Source organism: Lutra lutra, chromosome 10 (genome assembly GCF_902655055.1).
Source record: "Lutra lutra chromosome 10, mLutLut1.2, whole genome shotgun sequence".
NCBI lineage: Eukaryota > Metazoa > Chordata > Mammalia > Carnivora > Mustelidae > Lutra > Lutra lutra.
Genome location: NC_062287.1, coordinates 57,947,717 through 57,970,968, shown reverse-complemented (window position 1 = coordinate 57,970,968; position 23,252 = coordinate 57,947,717). Strand labels below are relative to the sequence as shown.

At 39.2% G+C, this 23,252-nt stretch overlaps 1 protein-coding gene and 1 pseudogene across 7 annotated transcripts in view; one reads left to right on the top strand and one right to left on the bottom strand.

Annotated features, from left to right (window-relative positions):
- The window catches only part of RNF121 (ring finger protein 121), a 75,810-nt gene that overhangs the window by 29,678 nt on the left and 22,880 nt on the right, over positions 1 to 23,252 (top strand). For all 7 annotated transcript variants that reach the window (XM_047690699.1, XM_047690696.1, XM_047690697.1 and 4 more), the window contains one exon: positions 845 to 986. In XM_047690699.1, the coding sequence (XP_047546655.1) occupies positions 845 to 986 (142 nt within the window). The remainder of the gene's footprint in view (positions 1 to 844; positions 987 to 23,252) is intronic.
- Positions 6,645 to 7,793, bottom strand: LOC125078307 (60S ribosomal protein L6-like; annotated as a pseudogene).

Below are 23,252 nucleotides of genomic sequence, written 5' to 3'. Positions count from 1 at the left end.
CTTGGGAACTCTATGAAGATATCATTTGTTGTCCTTTCCCTCTCTCCCTAATACCCCCATCTATGGAGGATTGGCATAAAAGCTCCTGACTATGGGCTGTATTTGTATTTATTTTTCTAACTCCTTCCTCATTTCTCTGTTGGCTGACTCTGACTCTAAGAGGCCAAGGCAATCACTTGTTGCCAGTCCCCTGGACCAGAGAATGCCAGCCTTAGATGAAATAAGAGTTTCCAGTTGTACTCTTCCTTAAGCTCTTGAGGAGGCACACTGTTGGATTAGTATAAAGTTAAAGCAGTCCAGACTTTCAGGCTTTAGCTAGTCTTAAACAGGATCCCTGGTCCTGACAGAGAGAATAGGACAAATAAAGGAAGACTTAAACCCTGGGATTAGTACACATCTGCAGTAGTACTTCTTTATTTGTGTCATAAATATCATTGACTAAGAGTATGAGACTTTATGGCTATCCTTCTCTGTGGGTTACTTTGTCCTTCTAGGGATGGTTGAAGTTGAAATAGGACTGAAATGGGCAGTAATGACAAGATTCTTCTGGGTCCTCTTTTCTATAGGAAAGGTGTCAGCTGTTTCTGTTCTTCAGGGTGGGCAGCAGACAACCCACCTTTAACTCCAGTAGCTGAGCTTCTGAGGTCTGTAGAGCCCTTGTTCTATCCCAAATGCCCATTTTCTAGGGTGTGTTTTTCTAGCCCCTAATTTGTATAATAACCTGCAGTTGCAAAGGCCAGGAATATGTTCTGAGCTATGGACTTGTGGGATATCCCTGGAAAGCACTGTGCTTTTACTAGCACACCTTCCCTGACCTGCCTCGCCTCATCTGTTTGACTTTCAGGGTTGAGCACGCACGCATGCATGCCAAGCACCGTGGCCACGAAGCCATGCACGCTGAAATGGTCCTCATCCTCATCGCTACTTTGGTGGTGGCCCAGCTGCTCCTGGTGCAGTGGAAACAGAGGCACCCCCGCTCCTACAATGTAAGCCACTGCCTCTCAGTTCTTCTTCTGACAGTTCTCAAAAGACCCTCCTAGGTATTCTAGGGTCTAGCCTAACCCAGGCTGCATTTGGCAGGGAATAGACAAAGATAATAGATGTTATGTATGAATGGTGAATAATGTATGGTGGGTGTGCTTTTAAGAGGCAAGTGATTCAGGTGGTAAAAAAAAGAGGTAGAACTTGAGACTACTTTTATGGCCAGAAAAGATAGTTCTTCCCTTTTAAACATTTTGGGACAGATCCATGAAGGCGATACTCATCAGGAACTATTCAAATAGAGGGCAAGGTGATGGCCTTGTTGGGAAGACCAAGCCTTTAAGTGAATCTTACAGGTAGGATTTAGATTAATTAAAAAAAAAGGGTGGGGGGCGCCTGGGTGGCTCAGTGGGTTAAAGCCTCTGCCTTCAGCTCGGGTCATGATTCAGGGTCCTGAGATCGAGCACCACATTGGGCTCTCTGCTCAGTGGGGACCCTTGTTCCTCCTCTCTCTCCCTGCCTGCCTCTCCACCTACTTGTGATCTCTGTCTATCAAATAAATAAATAAAATCTTTAAAAAATAAATACATAAAACATATAGCTAAATGGCAGAAGTAAATCATTCTTTATTGGTAATTACTTTAAATGGCTTAAATGGTTCTAGTAAAAGGCAGAGATTAGCATATTGATTTAAAAAAAAAAAACATGAGAGACTCACTTTAGAAACAAAGACACGGAGAATAAAAGTAAAAAGGTGGAGAAAGATATTCCATGCACATGATAGTCAGAAGAGAGCTGGGGTGGCTATTAAATCTCAGACCAATAGACTTTAAATCAAAAAAATTTACAAGAAGGTGCCTGGGTGGCTCAGTGGGTTAAGCCTCTGCCTTCAGCTAAGGTCATGAACTCAGGGTCCTGGGATCGAGCCCCACATCAGGCTCTCTGCTCGGCAGGGAGCCTGCTTCCCCCTCTCTCTGCCTGCTGCTCTGCCTACTTGTGATCTCTCTCTCTCTCTCTGTCAAATAAATTAATAAATAAATCTTTAAAAAAAAATTTACAAGAGACAAAGGACATTATATATTGATAAAAGGTTCAAACCAACTAGAAGATAGTATAATTATGAACATAACTAAGGAGCCCCAAAATATGTGATGCAAAAATTGACAGAATTGAAGAGGGATAGACAGTTCGACAATAACGGTTGCAGAGTTCAGTACCTGACTTTCACTAAGATAGAGCAACCAGGTAGAATATTAGTAGAGGGAACAGCATTATAAACCAGTTAGCTCTAACAGATACACAGGGCACATGCTACCCAACAACAGCAGAATATATACTCTTCTCAAGTGCACATGGACCGTTCTCCAGGATAGAAAATACGTTAGGTCACAAAACAAGTCTCAGTAAGCTTGAGAAGATTAAAATCATAGATTCAGCCACTCTGGATTAGGACATGACAGGTGTAGTGTACTGGATTTTTTTTTTTTTTTTAAACTATCATCTTACAAGTTTTTAACCTTTACAAGGCTAACAACCCTTTTTTAGCATCAACTTTGGCAAACACCTACGTGGTAATACTTTGCATAGAAAATACAAGTGCATGTATAGTAGTAACAATAGCTAACATTAATTGAATTTTCGCTTAATGCCAGCCAGTGTTCTAAGTACTTCACAACTGTGGGCTCAGCTAATCTTGTAGTAATCCAGTAAGGTAATATTTTCTCCAATTACAACTAAGGAACTGAGACAGAAAGACTAACTAATTTGCTCCAGTGATGAAACTATTATCAACCCAGACAGTTTTACTCCAGGGTTTTTATTCTTCATCCCTAAATGGTTCTTTTTCTCTAGTATATGCTTTTTCAGACCTCTGATAATATGGTCAGACATGCCCAGGGCTGTGTAGCCCACATGATGTGAACTGCTACACTATGTCATTTAATCCTCCTAGTAGCCCATGAGGTAAGTACTGTGAACAGATTGAGGCCCAGAGAATTGAGACATGAAGGGAATACTAATAGAGCCAGGATTTGAACCCAGGTTTTCTGTTTCATATTGCATAATTTCTGTTGTACCATATGTTGCTCCTGGAAAGGGTTTTCCATCAAGGGAACAAGGGATAACCTAGAGCATAGGAGGAAGAGAGGATAATCTTTGACCTTGAGCAGACACAAGTTCCGAACATTACTGGTTTATAGCCAGTTCAAGTGTTGGCATGCACCACAAATAGAAACATCTGTACCTTCAGGACACAATGCACTGAAGGACCACATGACACCAAGAGTTTTTGAGCTGGAGACCATCCAGCAGGCTTAGCCCCCTGAGGTGGGGCTTCATGTCTAGACCCTGGTCATGCTTTGCCCTGTTATCTGAGATAAGTCACTTGTTTGTCAATGTGTGATTATAGCGCGTACTCTATAGAGTGGGAATTACCGAAATGGTTGAGTTGAGCCTGGAAAAATAAGAACACTCATAAGCCAAGAGTAGAATGAGAACACCATTGGCATTTCTGTGCTGGTATTGAGAGATCATCTTAATTATACAAATTTGGCTAATCTGCAAAGATTTTTAAAAACCTCTAAAGGGGGACGCCTGGGTGGCTCAGTTGGTTAAGCAGCTGCCTTCGGCTCAGGTCATGATCCCAGCGTCCTGGGATCGAGTCCCACATCGGGCTCCTTGCTCGGCGGGGAGCCTGCTTCTCCCTCTGCCTCTGCCTACCACTCTGTCTGCCTGTGCTCATGCGCTCGCTCGCTCGCTCTCTCGCTCTCTCTCTCGAACAAATAAATAAAATCTTTAAAAAAAAAAAAAAAACCTCTAAAGGACATGAGGATGCAGGTATGTACTTTAGTAGTTTTCAATAAGTATTCCTCAAAAAACTGGGGAATACTTTCTTCAAATAGTATCTTAAGGAAAAACCCAGTATGGAAAATAATTAAGAGGCCGCTCTGGTTAATACAGGGTTGGATAACCCTGACCTCTCTGCTTCTCAGGATCATATATAGGAGTCATCTTAGTGCTGGAAAACCACTGATAATGTCATTCATTAGTTCCTTAAAAGGAAATATGTTAGTCATTCATTAGTTCCTTATAGTTCCATATAGTTAGTCATTCATTAGTTCCTTAAAAGGAAATATGACTGTGAAGCCAGTTATATAAGGAGCATGCACAATTATCCCATTACTTTACTGCCATACCCCGTAAACATTGGTAAACTTCACTGGTGAGCAAACATGTCGACATTATAAATACCTTGCACTGAGAAACTTAAAGCCATATCTTTAAAAAATTGGGAAAGGAAATCTGTAATGTCTGCTTTATTCTACTCTTACAAAATAATGACCTAGATTATTTTTTTAAACGTTTATTAACTTGTGTACAATGAATTTTTTTTTTTTTAAGATTTTATTTGTTTGACAGAGAGAGAGAGATCACAAGTAGGCAGAGAGGCAGGCAGAGAGAGAGAGGGGAGGAAGCAGGCTCCCTGCTGAGCAGAGAGCCCGATGCGGGGCTCGATCCCAGGACCTGGGATCATGACCTGAGCTGAAGGTAGAGGCCTTAACCCACTGAGCCACCCAGGCGCCCCTACAATGAATATTTTTACTGCTTTAATTAAAACACTAACTTTGGAAGAAGAAAATTTGCCCAAGATGCTTGTACACAATAAGCTGTCCTTTCTTGTCTTGTCCTGTCCTGTTCTTTTTCAAGCTTACCAGAAGTTGAAGCTGTTTGGCTTGTAGGCAGTATGATACAGTGGAGCCAGCCCAGTCTGATTTGATCCGTCAGCTGTCTCACTTCCTAGCTATGTGACTTTATATCTCGAGCCTGTTTTTCTTATCTCTAAGTTGGGGTGATATCTACCTCATGGGTTGTGAAGATGATATAAGATTCTATGGCAAAGTGTTTTGTAAACTCTAAAACTAATGGTAGTGACTGTTGTTGCTCCCACCCCTAAGAGAAAAAGCTCAAGATGTAAAAGTTTTAAGATACTCTGTGGAAGAATAGAATTTTCTTTTTATTGACAGAAATTTCACATAAAAATATTCACTATTCTATGGGGTGCCTGAATGGCGCAGTTGGTTAAGCGACCAACTCTCTCAGGTCCGGTCATGATCTCCAGATCGTGAGATCAAGCCCCACGTCAGCTCCACGATCAGCACAGTTTGTTTCAGATTTTTTCTCTCCCTCTCCCTCTGCCCCTCCCACTCATGCACACACTCTCTCTCTCAAATAAATACATCTTAAAAAAAGAAGAAAAACCTTAAGAATGGATATTCTACCATTTTAAAGTATATAATTCAGTGGCATTTAGCACATCCAGTGCTGTGCAGCCATTACCACTATTTAGCTCTAGAACATTTTCATTACCCCAGAAGGAAACCCCATATCCATTAAGCAGTCACTCCCCATTTCCCCCTCCCACCAGGTCCTGGCAGTAACTAATCTGTTTTCTATATATTTGCCTATTCTGGATATTCATATAAATGAAATTATACAATATGTTGCCTTTTGTCTGGCTTCTTTCACATAGCATGGTGTTTTCAAGGTTCAGTAGTATTGCAGTATCCATACTTAATTCCTTTTTGTGGCTGAATAATACTCTTTTGTATGGATATGCCACATTTTGTTTATCTCTTCATCAGTTGATGGACATTGGGGTTGTTTCTATTTGGTTATTGTGAAAAATGCTGCTGTGAACATTCTTTATAAGCTTTTATTTGAACACCTGTATTCAGTTCTTGGGTATGCCCTGGAGTAGAACTGTTCAACTTTTTTTTTTTTTTTAAGATTTTATTTATTTGACAGAGTTCACAAGTAGGCAGAGAGAGAGGAGGAAGCAGGCTCTCCGCTGAGCAGAGAGCCCAATGCGGGACTCGATCCCAGGACCCTGAGATCATGACCTGAGCTGAAGGCAGAGGCTTAACCCACTGAGCTACCCAGGCGCCCCGAACTGTTCAGCATTTTGAGAACAATTTTCCATAGCAGCTATACCATTTAACATTGCAACCCACAGTGCATTGGTTCCAGTTTCTCCATGTTCTCACCAATACTTGTTCTTTTGTTTCTCTTCTCTTCTGGTCTCTTTTACCTCCCTCCTTCTCTCTCCCTCTCCTCCTCCCTCCCTCCCCTCACTTTCTCTCTTTGTCCCTCTCTCTCCCTCCCTCCTTCTTTCCCTCTCTCTTTCCCTCTCTCCCTCCCTTCCTTCCTTCCTTCCTTCCTTCCTTCTTCCTTCCTTCCTTCCTCCCTCCCTTCCTCTCTCTCTCTGTCTCTCTTTCTCTTCTTTCATATAGTCACCCTAGTGGGCATAAAGTAGTATCTCATTGTGGTTTGGTTTGTGTCTCCCTAATGATTCACGATGTTGAGGATCTTTTGATATGTTTATTGACAAAAAAAAAAAAGATGTGTTTATTGGCTACATGTATATCTTCCACCTCTTTTCCCATTTTTTAACTGCTTTGGTTTTTTCCTTTGTTTTTTCTCATGTGTCTGTGTGTGTGTATTGTAAGAGTTCTTAATATAGTCTGGATACTAGACCATTATTGGAAGTATGATTTATAAATACTTTCTCCCATTCTGTGGGTTGCCTTTTTACCTTCTTCATAGTGTCCTTTGGTTCATAAACATTTTAATGGATCTGTTATTTAATTTGGGTTTTTATTAGAAATTTAGAACACTAATTTGTGAGGGTAAACTCCATTTGTGAGAGAACACAGAGCGGAGGTAGCCTTGAAGCTGAGGAACAGTTTTAATTTTTGGCAGAATTTGCGAGTCCACAGTTTTCTGATCAGCCTTGCACTGCTGTGTAATATCATATTTCTCATTCTCTGTTGAAGATACCACCTTCCTGGTGTCTGGGTTTATGTAGCCTCTTCTTGAAGTAAGCATCAGTGAGACATTATGGGATTTTCACACGCTGATACCAATTTTGGTGTAGATGGTGATGACAGATTTCTAGTGTTTTCTACACAGAGGAACTTGATTGAGGGCTAGAGGTCTGGTTACAAATAAAAAGCCACGGCCTAGAGGCTTAGGGAAAACCACCCTCTTACCTCTGTGGTGCCCAGTGAGGATAATCACTATGCATCCTCTTTCCCATTCTGCAAGATGGGCAGAGAGAGAGGAGGAAGCAGGCTCTTCGCTGAGCAGAGAGCCCAATGCGGGACTCTAAATGGAAAGATATATGCACCCCTATGTTTATTGCAGTATTATTTACAACACCCAAATTATGGAAGCTCAGTTTTCTTACATGCTGACTAAAAGGTTTTTTCTGTGGCTCAACAGCTTTTGAGGTACATCTTTAGTAGGATAATACCTCAGCATTTTGTGAAGGTGAACCACTCCAGTACCACTGTTCTTGGCACCACCAACTGATTTTGTGACAGAAGCAAGAATCTTTTCTTTCTTTTCTTAGCTGTTGAATACTTCCCCTTGTACATGGCCTTTCTGGAATACATAGCTGATAAGGAATAGCTGCCAATTCCTCTGACTAGGAGAGGGTTTTGATTCCAGTGGGGCTTTCCGTTTGGCATTTTAGCCATGAGGTTACCCTTTTTTTTTTTTTTTAAGATTTTATTTATTTGACAGAGAGACACAGCGAGAGAAGGGACTCATGCAGGGGGAGTGGAAGAGAGAGAAGCAGGCTTCTCTGAGCAGGGAGCCTGATGTGGGGCTTGATCCCAGGACCCTGGGATCATGACCCAAGCTGAAGGCAGATGCTCAACGACTGAGCCTCCCACGTGCCCCATGATGTTATTACCCTTCTTAACCTTGCCACCAGCATCATCCTTCTTGGTTTCAGTTTTCTTCTCTTTAGTATCTGGCATCTCAACATTTTTTTTAAAGATTTTGTTTATTTATTTGACAGAGAGGGAGAGAGAGATCACAAGTAGGCAGAGAGAGGGGGAAGCAGGCTCACGGCTGAGCAGAGAGCCCGATGCGGGGCTTGATCCCAGGACCCTGAGATCATGACCTGAGCCAAAAGCAGAGGCTTAACACACTGAGCCACCCAGGCGCCCCTGGCATCTCAACTTTTTTACTCCTCATCTTGCAGAATGGGAAAGAGGATGCATAAACATTTTTAAGTTTGATGTCCAGTTTATCTCTTTTTTCTTTTTTAATGAATATATTTGACGTATAACATTGAGTACTTTTTTTTAGAGATTTTATTTACTCATGAAAGAGAGCAAGCACAAGCAGGGGAGTGACAGAGGGAGAGGGAGAAGCAGGCTCCCTGCAGGGAGCCTGATGCAGGACTCGATCCCAGGACTCATGGATCATGACCTGAGCTGAAGGCAGATGCTTAATGGCTGAGCCACCCAGGCACCCCTGACACTGGGTATATTTAAGATGTACAACATCTTAACTGACACATTTATTTTTTGCAGTATGATTGCCATTATAACAGCATTAAGCTCCTTTGTCACATCACATAATTATCCTTTTTAGTGGTTGAAATAATTAAGGTTTTATCTCTTAGCAAGTCTGTTGATTAGATTGCAGTATTGGTGTCTATATGCATTATACTTTGCATTAGATCTCTATCGTTTATTTACTACTTGTTCCAATTTTGTACTCTTAAACCTATTTTTTCTTTTGTTGCTCATGCTTTTAGTGTTATATCTAAGAATCTGTTGCCAAATCCATACTATTAAGTTTTATCTGTATGTGTTCTTGGAAGGGTTTTATATTTTTAACTCTTACTTATAGGTCTTTGGTCTATTTTGTGTTACTTTTTGTAAATGGTGTGAGGTAAGTGTCTATCTTCATTTTTTTGCATGTGGATTTTGCATGTCTTAGCACCATTTTTGAAGAAACTTCTTTTTCCATTGAATGATTAGTCATTCTTATAAAAAAACAGTTGAACATAGATGTATACATTAATTTTTATACTTTCAGTTCTTTTCCATTAAACTATATGACTATACTTATGTCAGTACCAGACTTTTTTTTTAAATTTTTAAATTTTAATTTCAGTGTAGTTAATGTTACAGTGTTACGTTACTTTCGGGTGTAAAATATAATGATTCAGCAATTCTATACATTACTCAGGCTCATCGCGGTAAGTGTACTATCAATTCCCTTCACCTATTTCACCCATCCCCCCCACCCACCTCCCCTCTGGTAACCATCAGTTTGTTCTCTAAAAAGTCTGTTTTTCGTTTGTCTCTTTTTCTCTTTGTTTGTTTTTTAAAATTATACGTGAAGGAAATCATACAATATTTGTCTTTCTCAGATTGACTTATTTCATTTAGCATTATACTCTCTAGATCCATCCATGTTGTTACAAATGGCAGAATCCCATTTTTTTATGGTTGAGTAATGTTCCTTTGTGTGTATGTATATGTGTGTGTGTATACACCACATCATCTTTATTCATGTATTGATTGGCATGGGCTGCTTCCATAATTTGGGTGTTGTAAATAATACTGCAATAAACATAGGGGTGCATATATATATCTTTCCATTTAGTGTTTTTGTTTTCTTTGGGTAAACACCCAGGAGTGGAATTACTGGATCATACAGTATTTATATTTTTAATTTTTTGAGGAACTTCCATGTTGTTTTCCACAGTAGTTACCCCAGTTTGCCTTCCCACCAATAGTGCACAAGGGTTCTTTTTTCTCTACATCCTCACCAGCACTCATTGTTTCTTGTCCTTTTGATTTTAGACATTCTGACAGGTGTGAAGTCATAGTTCATCATCTTCTCCCATTCAATAGATTGTCTTTTAGTTTTGTTGTTTCTTTCATTGTGCAGAGACTTTTTATTTTAATATAGTCCCAGTAGTTTATGTTTGCTTTTGTTTCTCTTGCCTCAGATCTAGAGGAGACAGATCTAGAAAATGTTTCTGAGGTTGATGTCAGAGAAATTATTGCTTTCTTTTTGGATTTTTATGGTTTTAGGTCTCACATTTAAGATCCTTAATCCATTGTGAGTTTGTTTCAAATTTGTTGAGATGTGTTTTGTGGCCTAATATGTGATCTGTTCTGGAGAATGTTCCATGTCCACTTGAAAAGAATGTGTATTCTGTTATTTTAGGACGGCATGTTCTGAGTATATTTGTTTGATCCATCTGGCCCAATGTGTCATTCAAAGCTACTCTTTCCTTGTTGATTTTCTACTTGGATGATCTATCCATTGATGTAAGTGGAGTGTTAAACTCCCTTACTATTATTATATTACTGTCAATTACTTCCTTTAGGTGTGTTATTAGCTGCTTTATGTATTCGGGTGCTCCTAGTCAGGTACATGAATATTTACAATTGTTATGTTTTCTTGATGGATTGCCTCCTCTATGATTATTAGTGTCCTTAATGATCTCTTGTTACAGTCTTTTTTTTTTTTTTTAGATTTTATTTATTTATTTGACAGAGATCACAAGTAGGCAGAGAGGCAGGCAGAGAGAGAGAGGAAGAAACAGGCCCTCCTCGGAGCAGGGAGCCCGATGCAGGGCTCGATCCCAGGACCCTGGGATCATGACCTGAGCCGAAGGCAGAGGCTTTAATCCACTGAGCCACCCAGGCGCCCCCAGTCTTTGTTTTGTTTTTTGTTTTTTTTTTTTTTTTTTTTTAGAGTTCTTGACCCAGTCTTTGTTTTAAAGTCTACTTTGTCCAATAAAAGTATTGCTACTGTGGCTTTCTTTTCATTTCCATTTGCATGAAAAATGCTTTTCCATCCCCTCACTTTCATTCTGTATGTGTCTTTAAGTCTGAAATGTATCTCTTGTAGCAGCATATAGATGGGTCTTGTTTTTTTACCCGTTTTGTCATCCTGTGTCTTTTGATTGGAGTGTTCAGTCCATTTACATTCAAAGTAATTATTGATAGGGGTGTCTGGCTGGCTCAGTCAAAGGACTGTGTGACTCTTGATCTCAGGGTTGTGAGTTTGAGCCCCTTGTTGGGTGTAGACATTACTTAAATAAAAAATTCTTTAAAATGTCTTAAAAAAAACAAAGTAATTGTTGATAGGTATATACTTATTTCCATTTTGTTACTTGTTTTATGGTGGTTTTTGTATTTCCTCTGTGTTCCCTTCTTCGCTTGCTCTTTCCTTTGTCAGTCTAATAGAGTGAAAATATCTAAGCTATTGACTACTTTTTGAATTAGTGAGGTTGAGCATGTTTTCATGCTTAGTAGTCATTTGGTTTCTTCTATTACTTGTTCATATTGTTGACTAGATTTTGTATTTGCTATTTTAGTTTCCTTGAATTTTTTATTAAAGTATGGTTGATACAGAATGTTGTATTATTTTCAGGTATTCAACATAGTGATTCAACAATTCCATACATTATACAGTGTATAACGATAAGTGTATCATTGTATTTGTATATGCACCATCTGTCACAGTACATTATTATCGTCTTATTAATTGTATTCCCTGCGCTGTACTTTTCAATCTCCTGACTTAGTTACTTTATAACTGAATGTTTGTACCTCTTAATCCCCTACCACTATTTTGTCCATCCTCCAACTCTTTTCCCCGCTGGCAGCTGTTTACTCCTTGTATTTATGAATCTGTTTTTCTCTGTTCATTTGTGTTGGTGGTTTGTTTTTTTTTAAGATTCCACATGTAAGTGAAGTTACATGGTATTTGTCTTCTCTGTCTGACTTATTTCACTTAGCATGATAGGCTCTATCTAGGTCCATCCATGTTGTCACAAATGGCAAGATCTCATTGTTATTTATGGCTGTATAGTATTACACATACATATACCACATCTTCTTTATCCATTCATCTATTACTGGACACTTAGGTTGCTTCTATATTTTAACTATTGTAAATATTGCTGCAAAAAACATAGAGATTGCACATATCTTTCAAAATTAATGGTTTCTTTTGCCGGGGTTGGGGGCGCAGGGCAGGAGGTAACCAGTAGTGGAGTTACTAGATACAATATTTCTATTTTAAATTTTTTGAGAAACTTCCACAATGTTTTCCACAATGGCTATACCAATTTATAGTATACCAGACTTCCCTTTTCTTCAGATCCTCACCAAGGCTTGTTATCTTTTTGATACAATCATTCTGTGTGAGGTCATATCTTACTATAGTTTTGATTTGCATTTCCCTGATGATTAGTGATGTTGAGCAGCTTTTCATGTACTTCTTGGCCATCTCTATATCTTATTTGGAAAAATGTCTATTCAGGTTCTCTGCCCATTTTTAGAATCCTTTCTTTTTTTGAAGATTTATTTATTGATTTTAGAGAGTCAGAGCCTGTGCATGTATATAAGAGTGGGGTGAGGGGCAGAGGGAAGGAGATGGGAGGGGTAGCAGACTTCCCACAGCACAGGGAGCCCGAAGTGGGGCTCAGTCCCAGGACCCTCGAGATAATGACCCAGGCTGAAACCAAGAGTGGGATGCTCACTCTGCTGAGCCACACAGTGCCCCTCCTCTGCCCATTTTTAATCAGATTCTTTCATTATTATTTTTTGGTGTAGGGCTGTATAGATTCTTTATATATCTTGGATATTAACCCCTATATCATTTGAAAATATCTTCTCCCATTCAGTAGGTTGCCCCTTCATTGTTCTGTAAAGGGTAGGATAGGCAAAGTTAACTGATAGCAGAATAGGAGATTAGTAATAATTAAAACTGATGGTAATTGATATTCTAGACTAACAAGCTAGATATGTCCAACTGCTGGCAGGGATCAGAGGCTTTGGGAACTTTTGTCTGTTCTTTGTAGGTATGAAGATGGGGCAGGTATTATCGAGAGCAGCCTGGGAGTATTCAGTCAGATGGAATATATACATATCTTGTGACATATCCTAAAGGGACATGTGAGAAGGTATTGATTTAAATGTTAATTATGGCAGTTAATTGAAGAGTTGGAGGCAGTCTGGGTATTTGTATCTGAATAAATAGTTTAAAATGTGGTGGCTGCATATCAGGACTCTGCATTGCAGTTAAAGCAACACATTAGATTTACCTGTAACAACTTGTGGATCTAAAATGTAAGAAACAGAAAGATATAGTGCCAACTAGTAAATCAAAATACATGCACAAAAAATACAGTTTGTAAGAACAGATACAAACAAAAATATATTAAACACATTAAATGTCTACAGAGTGAAGAATGGGAATAAAAAAGAATCAAAGCAAAATGGCTCCTCGAGAATGTTGTGTAAAGGAGAGACACTGGGATGATTGTCAGGTAGTAGAAACATGAACTGTTTGAGATTAGCTATCAGAACTTTAAAAAAAAATGCTTCGTATGGGCATGCTGAGAAATGATGGAATTAATTGATAAGGCTCTGTTTCTCTCAAACTGAATGAAATTTTCTGTTTTTCCCTCATGCTAGTTGGCAGCCCAGCCTTTCAGTGGGCACACATGAACCCTGAGTGGAAAAACACTAGTTCTGTTCTCCTAGACCAGTCTCTCAATAGGGATACTATTCACATTTTGGGCCAGATGATTCTTTATTTTCATGGGGGACTGTCATGTGCATTGGAGGACGTTTAGCAGCACGCCTGGCTTCTACCTGCTAGATGCCACTAGCATCCCTTTTCCTGATCATGATAGCCAAAAATGTGTCCAGACTTCATCAAATGTCCCCTGGGGAGGAAATCCACCCCTCATGAGAAGCACTGGCAGAGAGCAGCAGGGATGCCGCCAGCCATTAGGCTGATTATGAGCAAGTATACCAGTCCACTGGTTTCACTGTGAAAAGTATCAAACATCTTTTTGTAACTTAGGAGTTCAAGTCCATCCTTCAAGTTAAAAGAACTTCATCTAAATTAACTGCTATTTAGGAGCAAAAGGTCCTGCTGTTTTCTGTATTTAAAGTTCAGGGGGTACCTGGGTGGCTCAGTGGGTTAAAGCCTCTGCCTTCAGCTCAGGTCATGGTCTCAGGGTCCTGGAATTGAGCCCCACACCGGACTCTCTGCTCAGCAGGGAACCTGCTTCCCTCTCTCTCTCTCTCTGCCTGCCTCTCTGCCTACTTGTGATCATTCTCTGTCAAATAAATAAATAAAATATTAAAAAAAAATTCAGGTTACTGTTCTTTTCAGTAATAACAACAGTAGTAATACTACCTTAAGCTGCTTATAGTTGCAATTTGTTGATTTTTAAAAAAATACTTTTCTTGTCTGATATCTCATTGGAACCTCACAGTGGCTTTATATGGTGGTCAGGATGGGGATATAACTCCATTGTTCAGAGTAGTAAACCAAAGTGCAAAACACTGCAGAGACTTGTTGAGAGTACATGACCATTAAATTGGGGAGCTGGACATAAATCCAAAATCTGATTCTTGGTTAAGTGCTCTTCTCATATGAGCACTCAGCCATTTTTTGAGGTTTCTCAAAAGTTCCAGGAAATTGTCAGTTTCTGCCATGGTCATTTCTGTTTTTAACTCCCCTGATATTTCCTTCTTCAGTGACTTTTGACCAGGTCTGTCCTTCTCCGCCCCTTTAGTATCTACATTATATCACTTCCTCCAGCTTTTCCAGGGTTTTATCACAAATTCAGAAGTGAATGGTGCCAGGGAGGCAGGACTTGGGAGACAGAAGATCTGGATTGGAAACCTAGCCTAGGCCCAGCTTGCTTTTTAGCTTCTCTGTCACACAGTTTTCATCATCTGTTCAGAGTCTAATATTACTTGTTTCTTAGCTCCCGCAGGGATTTTAGGGGAAGGAGTAAGTTTGTGCCTGGAAAAGTATCTGTCCTATTTTTAAAGATCTCCAAGGGGAAGCTTTCATCATCTCTGGTACCAAAAACTGTATCTTTTCCAGCTCATATCCCCTGAACTGCTGTTCCCTTGTGGAATGGATGAGTGGCAAAATCTCCTACCTAGAAATCTTTACTATAGATTTTTCTTAGACCAACACATTAAGAGGGTTACTGAAATGTGACTAGAGAATACCGTCTAGGATGGTAAAGGATGGTAACCCACTTTCTATGCAAAAGAAAAACTTTTCTCCCAGACTATAATCAAAACTTCTGTTTGTGTAATGCATACAACAGCCTTCTCTGAGCCTTGTCTGCTCTCTTGGCTCATTTCTCACACCTCCCTCTTTATTTGTACTTCGTCAGAAATACCATGTTCCCTTATCCTGAACACTTGCTCATCATGATGCTTTTGCTTACATCTACTGGGCCATCAGTTCAGAGGTCAAAGGTTGCTTTCTTCAGGAAGCCTTGTGGACTGAAAGCCTCTCCTCCACTTTCTTGGCTACCAGGGCTTACTCCTTTATAGCACTTATCATACTGCATTATAATTGGTTGGTTTTTTTTTTTCTCCTTTTTCTCCTTGGTAGTCTTAAGTTCTTGAGGAGGTTTAGTTTTTTTTTTTTTTTTTTTTTTTAAGATTTTATTTATTTATTTGACAGACAGAGATCACAAGCAGAGAGACAGGCAGAGAGAGAGGAGGAAGCAAGCTCCCTGCTGAGCAGAAAGCCCGATGCGGGGCTCGAACCCAGGACCTGGGATCATGACCTGAGCCGAAGGCAGCGGCTTAACCCACTGAGCCACCCAGGTGCCCCGAGGAGGTTTAGTTTTTTATCTCTGGATTCTGCAGTTCTTAGCAGATGTCCAAGTTCTTATGATGTCCAGTAAGGGCTCAGTAAGTGTTTTTTAAATTATTACTTGGGCTGACTCTTGTCTGGAGAGAAGATGACTTGGGGGAAAAGACAAAATTCTAGGTATTAGAAGAGAGTCATAAGAAACAGGAAGTAAATGTACTGTGTGCCTCTCTGAAAGACCATAGTTGGACCCAGAGGCCTTGTTCTCTCCAGCTCCTAAACTTTTTGCTGTCCACAATTTGGTAAGCAGATCCTTTGTATTTTCAACCAAATTATTCACAAAAATATTGACCAGAGCTGTGAAACATATCCTAAACACCTTCCTTCAGTTGACCTCTGTCCATTTATCAGTATTTTTTTCCAAACTGATTGTTCTGTTAGCTGCGAGTCTCTTACTTTGCTCTACTAGCTGGACGTGGAGTTCTCAGTTCATCCTTTATTTTCCTTTTCAGCCAAGCATGATGGGTGATCACTGCCCCCATAACATAAGGCAATACAGCAGTGGTGAGAACCCTGAAAGACAAAAGTGCCAAGCGTGAGCAGACCAGCAGGGGAGCTGGTGCCCTGGGGAGGATGTGATATGGGACTTCTTTTCTGGTTTTTCATGAATTACAGTTTCTGAGGTGAAAAAAATCTAAAAGACAGTCTATTTAAATACAGTCTAGCTCTTATTGTTAGTGCCTAACATTATCATTTCAGCTGTATAGTCTTGTGGAGAGATAAGGTAGCATGCATCTATTCTTAACTTTCTGGATCAGAGAAGCTGGGATAGTCCCTACGTAAATGTTTGCAGAATGAATCAATGAGCAAGATTCAGGCTAGTCTTCACTTCAGCTTTCTATTTGTAGACTCAGGGAAAGAAAGGCGAATGGCTTGCAGTTTCCCTTTTCAGCTGGCCAAATCCAAGCCCCCTCAGAACCAGCCAGAGTTCTGCCCTTTTTAGGCAGTCTTCCTTGATGGCTCCTGCTCACACTGCTGTCTTTCCTCTGAACTCTCATGTCAGTGCTTAATGCTTCACCGCTTGTACTTGACGGCTGCTCAGTTTATGTATATGTCTCACCATCCCAAATCCTGAGAGTGAAGTTAGGGCCAAAGCTTCCCATTACTTTGTGACAGCATCAGGCACACTTGAGCAAATTACTGAATTTAATGTGGCTGGGTAACATATTGCCAGCAGATGGCACCAGTGTCCCTGACATTGTTCTGAAAATCTTAGGTAACTTTCAGCAATTTACAAATCGCCAAGCTTGCCACTAAAAATGCCTTCCTTAATGAAGAAGCTTCAATTTACTTATTAAGCAGAATGATAATAAATACTGCAGTAGAAATAAAGAAATTAGGGCAAGTTGTAACTTAGCAGTTTTCACGTGGGAAGCTATTCCATTCACTTGCCCCTCTGCTTGGCCCCTGGTCAGGCACTGCTTTCTAGGCCCTGAACAGAATCTGGCTTTTACGCCTGCCTAGTGAAGTGTGTCCAGGTACCTGAAGGTGACCTCAAATCCTTGATTTGTGTTTTAGATCATTTATTTTTTCTGGAAAGGACAAACTAAACTTTATAAAGAAATTGCAATAACCCCACCACATATTTCCCCCTGGAAGTTTTTGTGATTTTTTTTTTAAAGTTGAAGTATAGTTGGCACATGATTTTACATCAGTTTTAGGTGTACAACATATTGACTCAACAGATCTGTATGTTATGCCATGCTTACCACAAGTGTGTGACCATAAAATATTACAGTACCATTTACTATATTCCCCACCACTATATATGGTGTACATTTTATCCCCATGACTTACTCTTTCCATAACTGGTGTTCTCTAACTCCTACTCACTTTCATCCATTTGCCCTTTCCCCTATCACCTTTCCCCGACAGCCTTCAGTTGGTTCTATTTATGGGTCTGTTTCTGCTTTTTGTTTGTATGTTTTATTTTTTTTATTCCACATATAAGTAAAATCATATGGTATTTGTCTTTCTCTGTCTGAATTCACCTAGCATAATACCCTCTAGGTCTATCCATATTGTCACAAATGGCAAGGTTTCCCATTTTTATGGCTGAGTAATATTCCATTGTATGTATAAACCATATCTTCTTTATCCATTCATCTGGGAATGGACACTTGTATTCCTTCCATATCTTGACAACTGTAAATAATGCTGCAGTAAACATAAGGGTGCATATATCTTTTCAAATTAGTGTTTCAGTTCTCTTTGGGTAAATACCTAATAGTGGAATTACTGGTAGTTCTATTTTTAATTTTTTGAGGAACCTCCATACTATGTTTTCCATTGTAGCTGCACCAGTTTACATTCCACCAACAGTGCACAGGGTTCCTTTTTCTTTATATCCTTGCTAACACTTCTCATTTCTCGTGTCTTTGATTTAACCATTCTGACAAGCACGTGATGATATGTCATTGTGGTTTTAACTTGCATTTATGATTAGTGATGTTGAACATCTTTTCATGTATGTCTTCTTTAGAAGTTCATGTCTTCTGCCCATTTTTATTTTTTTTTTAAGATTTTATTTATTTATTTGAGAGAGAGAGAGAGAGCATGAGAGTAGAGAGGTCAGCAGGAGAAGCAGACTCTCCGCTGAGCAAGGAGCCTGATGTGGGACTCGATCCTGGGACTCCAGGATCATGACCCGAGCCAAAGGCAGTTGCTTAACCAACTGAGCCACCCAGGCTCCCCTTTCTGCCCATTTTTAATCAGATTATTTGTTTTTTGCTGTTTGAGTTGTAGAAGTGCTTTATGTATTTTGAATATTAATCTCTTATTGGATATATCATTTGCAAATACTGTCTCCCATTTAGTAGGTTGCCTTTTTATTTTGTTGATAGTTTTATTTGCTCTACGGAAGTTTTTTTTGTTTTTTTTTTGTTTTTTAAGATTTTATTTATTTATTTTAGAGAGAGCAAGCAGGGCCAGGAGCAAAGGGAGGGGGACGGAGTGAGAGTCTCCAGAAGAGACTCTGTGCTGAGTACAGAGCCGGACATGGAGCTTGATCCTAGGACCCTGAGATCATGACCTGAGCTGAAACCAACAGTTGGACACGTAACTGACTGAGCCACCAGGTGCAGCTCTACAGAATCTTTTTATTTTGGTGTAGTCCAAAGAGTTTAATTTTGCTTTTGTTTCTCTTGGCTGAAGAGACCTATCTAGAAAAATGCTGCTAAAGCCAATGTCAAAAAAATTACTACATCGTCTTTTAGGAGTTTTATGTAGGTCTTTAATCCATTTTCGTTAATTTTTTTTTTTTAAGATTTTATTCATTTATTTGACAGACAGAGATCTACTCTGACAGACAGAGTAGGCAGAGAGAGAGGTGGAAGCAGGCTCCCCACTGAGCAGAGAGCCGGATGCGGAGCTCGATCCCAGGACCCTGGGATCATGACCTGAGCCGAAGGCAGAGGCTTTAACCCACTGAGCCACCCAGGCGCCCCATTTTATTTTAATTTTTGTGTATAGTTTCAGTGGTCCAGTTTTATTCTTGTGCATGTAGCTCTCCAGTGTTCCCAGTGCCAATTATTGAAGAGACTGTCTTTGTATATTCTTGCCTCCTTTGTTTTAGATTAATTGCCCATATAAACATGGGTTTATTTCTGAACTCTTTTTTATGTTCTGTTAATTTATGTGTCTACTGTGCTTATTTTGGCAGCACGTATACCAAAGTTGGAATAATTTAGGTGTCTTTTTTTGTGCCAGTACCATACTGTTTTGATTAGTATAGCTTTGTAGTATATCTTGAAACCTGGCATTATGAAGACTCTAGCTTTGCTTTTCTTTCTCAAGATTGCTTTGGCTCTTTGGGGTCTTGGCAGTTCCATACAAATTTTAGTAGTTTTGTGAGAAATGCTGTTGGTGTTTTGGTAGGGATTACATTGAATCTATAGATTGCTTTGGGTGGTATGGACATTTTAATAATATTAATTCTTCCAATCCATGAGCATGAAATATCTTTCCATTTGTGTCATCTGTAGTTTCTTTCATCAGTCTCTTACAGTTTGCAGAGTATTGGTCTTCCACCTCCTCAGTTAAGTTTATTCCTGGGTATCTTACTCTTTTTGGTACAGTTGCAAATGGAATTTTTTCTTATTTTCTCTTTCTGCTACTTCATTTTTAGTGTATAAGAAGTGCAAGAGAGTCCTATAAATTAGTTTTGTATCCTGAAACTTTACTGAATGCATATATTATTTCTAATATATGGTGATATCTTATATCTGAAATCTGAAAACTTTTTGGTGAAATCTTTAGGGTTTTCTATGTATACCAGTATGTCATCTGCAAACAGTAGAAGTTTAACTTCTTCCTTACCAATTTGGATGCCTTCTGTTTCTTTTTCTTGCCTGATTGCTGTGACTAGGACTTCCAGTACTGTGTTGAATAAAAGTGGCAAGAGTGGACATTCTTGTCTTGTTCCTGATCGTAGAGGAAAAACTTTTGGTTTTTCTCCATTGAGTATGATGTTGACTGTGAGTTTTTCTCGTGAAGCCTTTATTATGTTGAGGTATATTTTCTCTACCTCTACTTTGTTGAGTTTGTATCATGAATGGATATTATTTTGTCAAATGCTGTTTCTGCATCTATTGTGATAATTGTATGATTTTTATCCTTCATTTTGTTAATGTGGAATATGATTTCTGAATATTGAATCATCCTTGCATCCCTAGAATAAGTCCCACAGCTCATGATGCATTATCCTTTTAGTGTTTGTTGAATGTGGTTTGCTAATATTTTGTCGAGGGTTTTTGCATTTATGTTTATGCAGGATATTGGCGTGTAGGTATTTTGTTTGTTTGTTTGGGTTTTTGTTTGTTTTCTTGTAGTGTCTTTGTGTGGTTTTATATCACGGTAAGGCTGGCCTCATAGAATGTATTTGGAAGTTTTCCTTCCTTCGTTTTCTTTTCTCCTTTTCTTTCTTTTCTTCTTTTTCAAATAGTTTGAGGAGAATAGGTATTAACTCTTCTTTAAATGGTAGGACTCGGGGCGCCTGGGTGGCTCAGTGGGTTAAAGCCTCTGCCTTCGGCTCAGGTCATGATCCCAGGGTCCTGGGATCGAGCCCCACGTTGGGCTCTCTGCTCAGCCAGGAGCCTGCTTCTTCCTCTCTCTTTCTCTGCCTGCTTCTCTGCCTACTTGTGGTGTCTGTCAAATAAATAAATAAATAACCTTTTAAAAAATAATAATAATAAATGGTAGGACTCCCCTGTGAAGCCATCTGGTCCTGGACTTTTGTTTGTTGGGAGGTTTTTGATTACTGATTAAATTTCATTACTAAGTAATCTGCTTAGATTTTCTGTTTCTGCCAGATTTAGTTTTGAAAGATTACATGTTTCTAGGAATTTATCTAATTGTTCTAGGTTGTCCAATTTTTTGGTATATAATTTTTTGTAGTAATTTCTTATAGTTCTTTGTATTTCCGTGGTATTGGTTGTTAACTTCTTTTTTTGTTTCTAATTTTGTGTCTTCTTTTTCTCATGTGTCTGGCTAAAGGTTTATTGTTTTTTTAATCTTTTTAAGCAATCAACTTTTGGTTTCATTGATCTTTTGTATTTTTCTTTATCTCTATCTCATTATAACCCCGCCACTTTCAATATGTTGATTATTTTGTTTGCCTTTTTGCAGTCTTTGCTCCCTTACTACATTTGACTTTATGCAGTTTTGATCATGTGAGGACCTAATAAGAGCTCTCATTTACTGAATGCTTACTGTGAATTATGCACTCTGCTTTTTTTTTATATAAAAGAGCTATTATATTGACTATTTGCATTATATTTATTACATTATATTAAATGCTTACATTGTTAGGCATTGTTCTGAGAGCTTTCCATGCATTAATTCACTTAATCTATACAATCTTTTGAGAGTAGATACTGTTAATCCTCTTTTACAGTTGGGAAAATTCAGGCTTATCATGGTTAAATGACTTCCCTAAGCTAATACAGTAAATAGTTATATTGGGATTCATACCTAGATCTCATTAATTCTAAAATGTCCAGTCATTTTACTATATCATTCTACTTGGTTTATTCATTCTTTAATGATTTCTATTTAAACTTCTAAAAAAAACATCTAAAGAGGGGTGCCTGGCTGGCTCCATTGGTTTGTGGGTTTGAGCCCCACATTGGGTGTAGAAATTACTTAAAAATAAAATCTTTAGGGGTGCCTGGGTGGCTCAGTTGGTTAAGCATCCACTCTTGATCTCATCTCAGGTCTTGATCTTAGCATCATGAAGTCAAGCCCCATACTAGGCTCTGTGCTGGGCCTGGAGCCTACCTAAAACAAACAAACAAACACAAAAAAACAAAAAAAAATTTTTTTTAAATTTTAAAATCTAAAGATTAATAGAATCATTAAATAAAAGGTTTGGGGGGCACCTGGGTGGCTCAGTGGATTAAGCCTCTGCCTTCGGCTCAGGTCATGGTCTCAGGGTCCTGGGATCAAGCCCCACATGGGGCTCTCTGCTCAGCAGGGAGCCTGCTTCCCCGACCCCTACCTCTTTCTGCCTGCTTCTCTGCCTACCTGTGATCTATCTCTCTCTCTGTCAAATAAATAAATAAAATCTTGATTTAAAAAAATTAAAGGTTTAGGTTTGATTTCTATTTTTCTCCTGCTGCTGGACTGTTAGCTCCTTTTTTTTTTTTTTTAATTTTATTTATTTATTTGACAGAGAGAGAGTGAGAGAGGGAATACAAGCAGGGGAAGTGGGAGAGGGAGAAGCAGGCTTCCTGCTCTGATCCCAGGACCCTGAGATCATGACCTGAATTGAAGGCAGATGCTTAACGACTGAGCCACCCAGGCACCCCTGGACTGTTAGCTCCTTGAGGACAGGGACTAGGGGTCATGTTTATTTCGGCATTCTTTCCATTAAATGCAAAATAAATATTCAGTTTACAAGTGAATGAGCACTGCCTTCGCCCTCCCAGTTACAAGTTGCTTAATAGAACCTTAGCATGTTAGAACTTGAAGGGGCTTGAAAAATCCAGTCAAACCTTTCCCTCAAGGAGGAAGGACCTCTTTAGAGTGGCCCAGTGAGTTGGAAGCACACAGAACTAGAACCTAGGTCTTTTGGGCTTCTAATTGGCTATCTGGTTTGAAAGAATGTAACCCTGTCCCTAAATTCCTCCCTCTTTCCCTTCCTTCCTTCTTCCTTTTCTTTCCTTTTTTGTCTTTCTCTTTCTTTCATGATGTGAGTTGAGTAGCTTTATAGCCTTAAAGTTTTAGGCCTCAGAGTTACAAAGCAAGGGAAGATTTTTTCATTCCTTTTACACTGATGCCTACTCCTGATTATGCCTTTATTCAACCCAGAATAGAATCCAGGTCTTTTGCCTCTCGCTGCACCCAAAGTAAGCAGAGCTACAGCTTGTGCAGAGATAAATTATTTTACTAGATTCTGTCTTAGAACATGCTATTGATTGGAGTGGGGAAAAAGCTAGTAGGGGATAGGCTGGGGTATTTGTTGTTGTTATTGTTTTATTTTGGGTTTTTTTTCTTGTTTGTTTGTTTTTTTGTTTGTTTGTTTTTGTTTTTTTGTTTTTTTGGCAACAGCCAAGTTTTTGGAAAAGCTAGAAGGAGACCAGAAGTTCCTTTTTTTTTTTTTTTTTTTTTTTGTTCCCTCAGAGAAAACAAATATAATCAGACTCTGTAATTTAGTTCTTCTATAGTCTCTGGGCCTGCTAACCATGTGAAGGCTAAAGACCCTGCAGCTCTTCTTTCCACATCTTACCACCATTTATTTACTGCCTCTG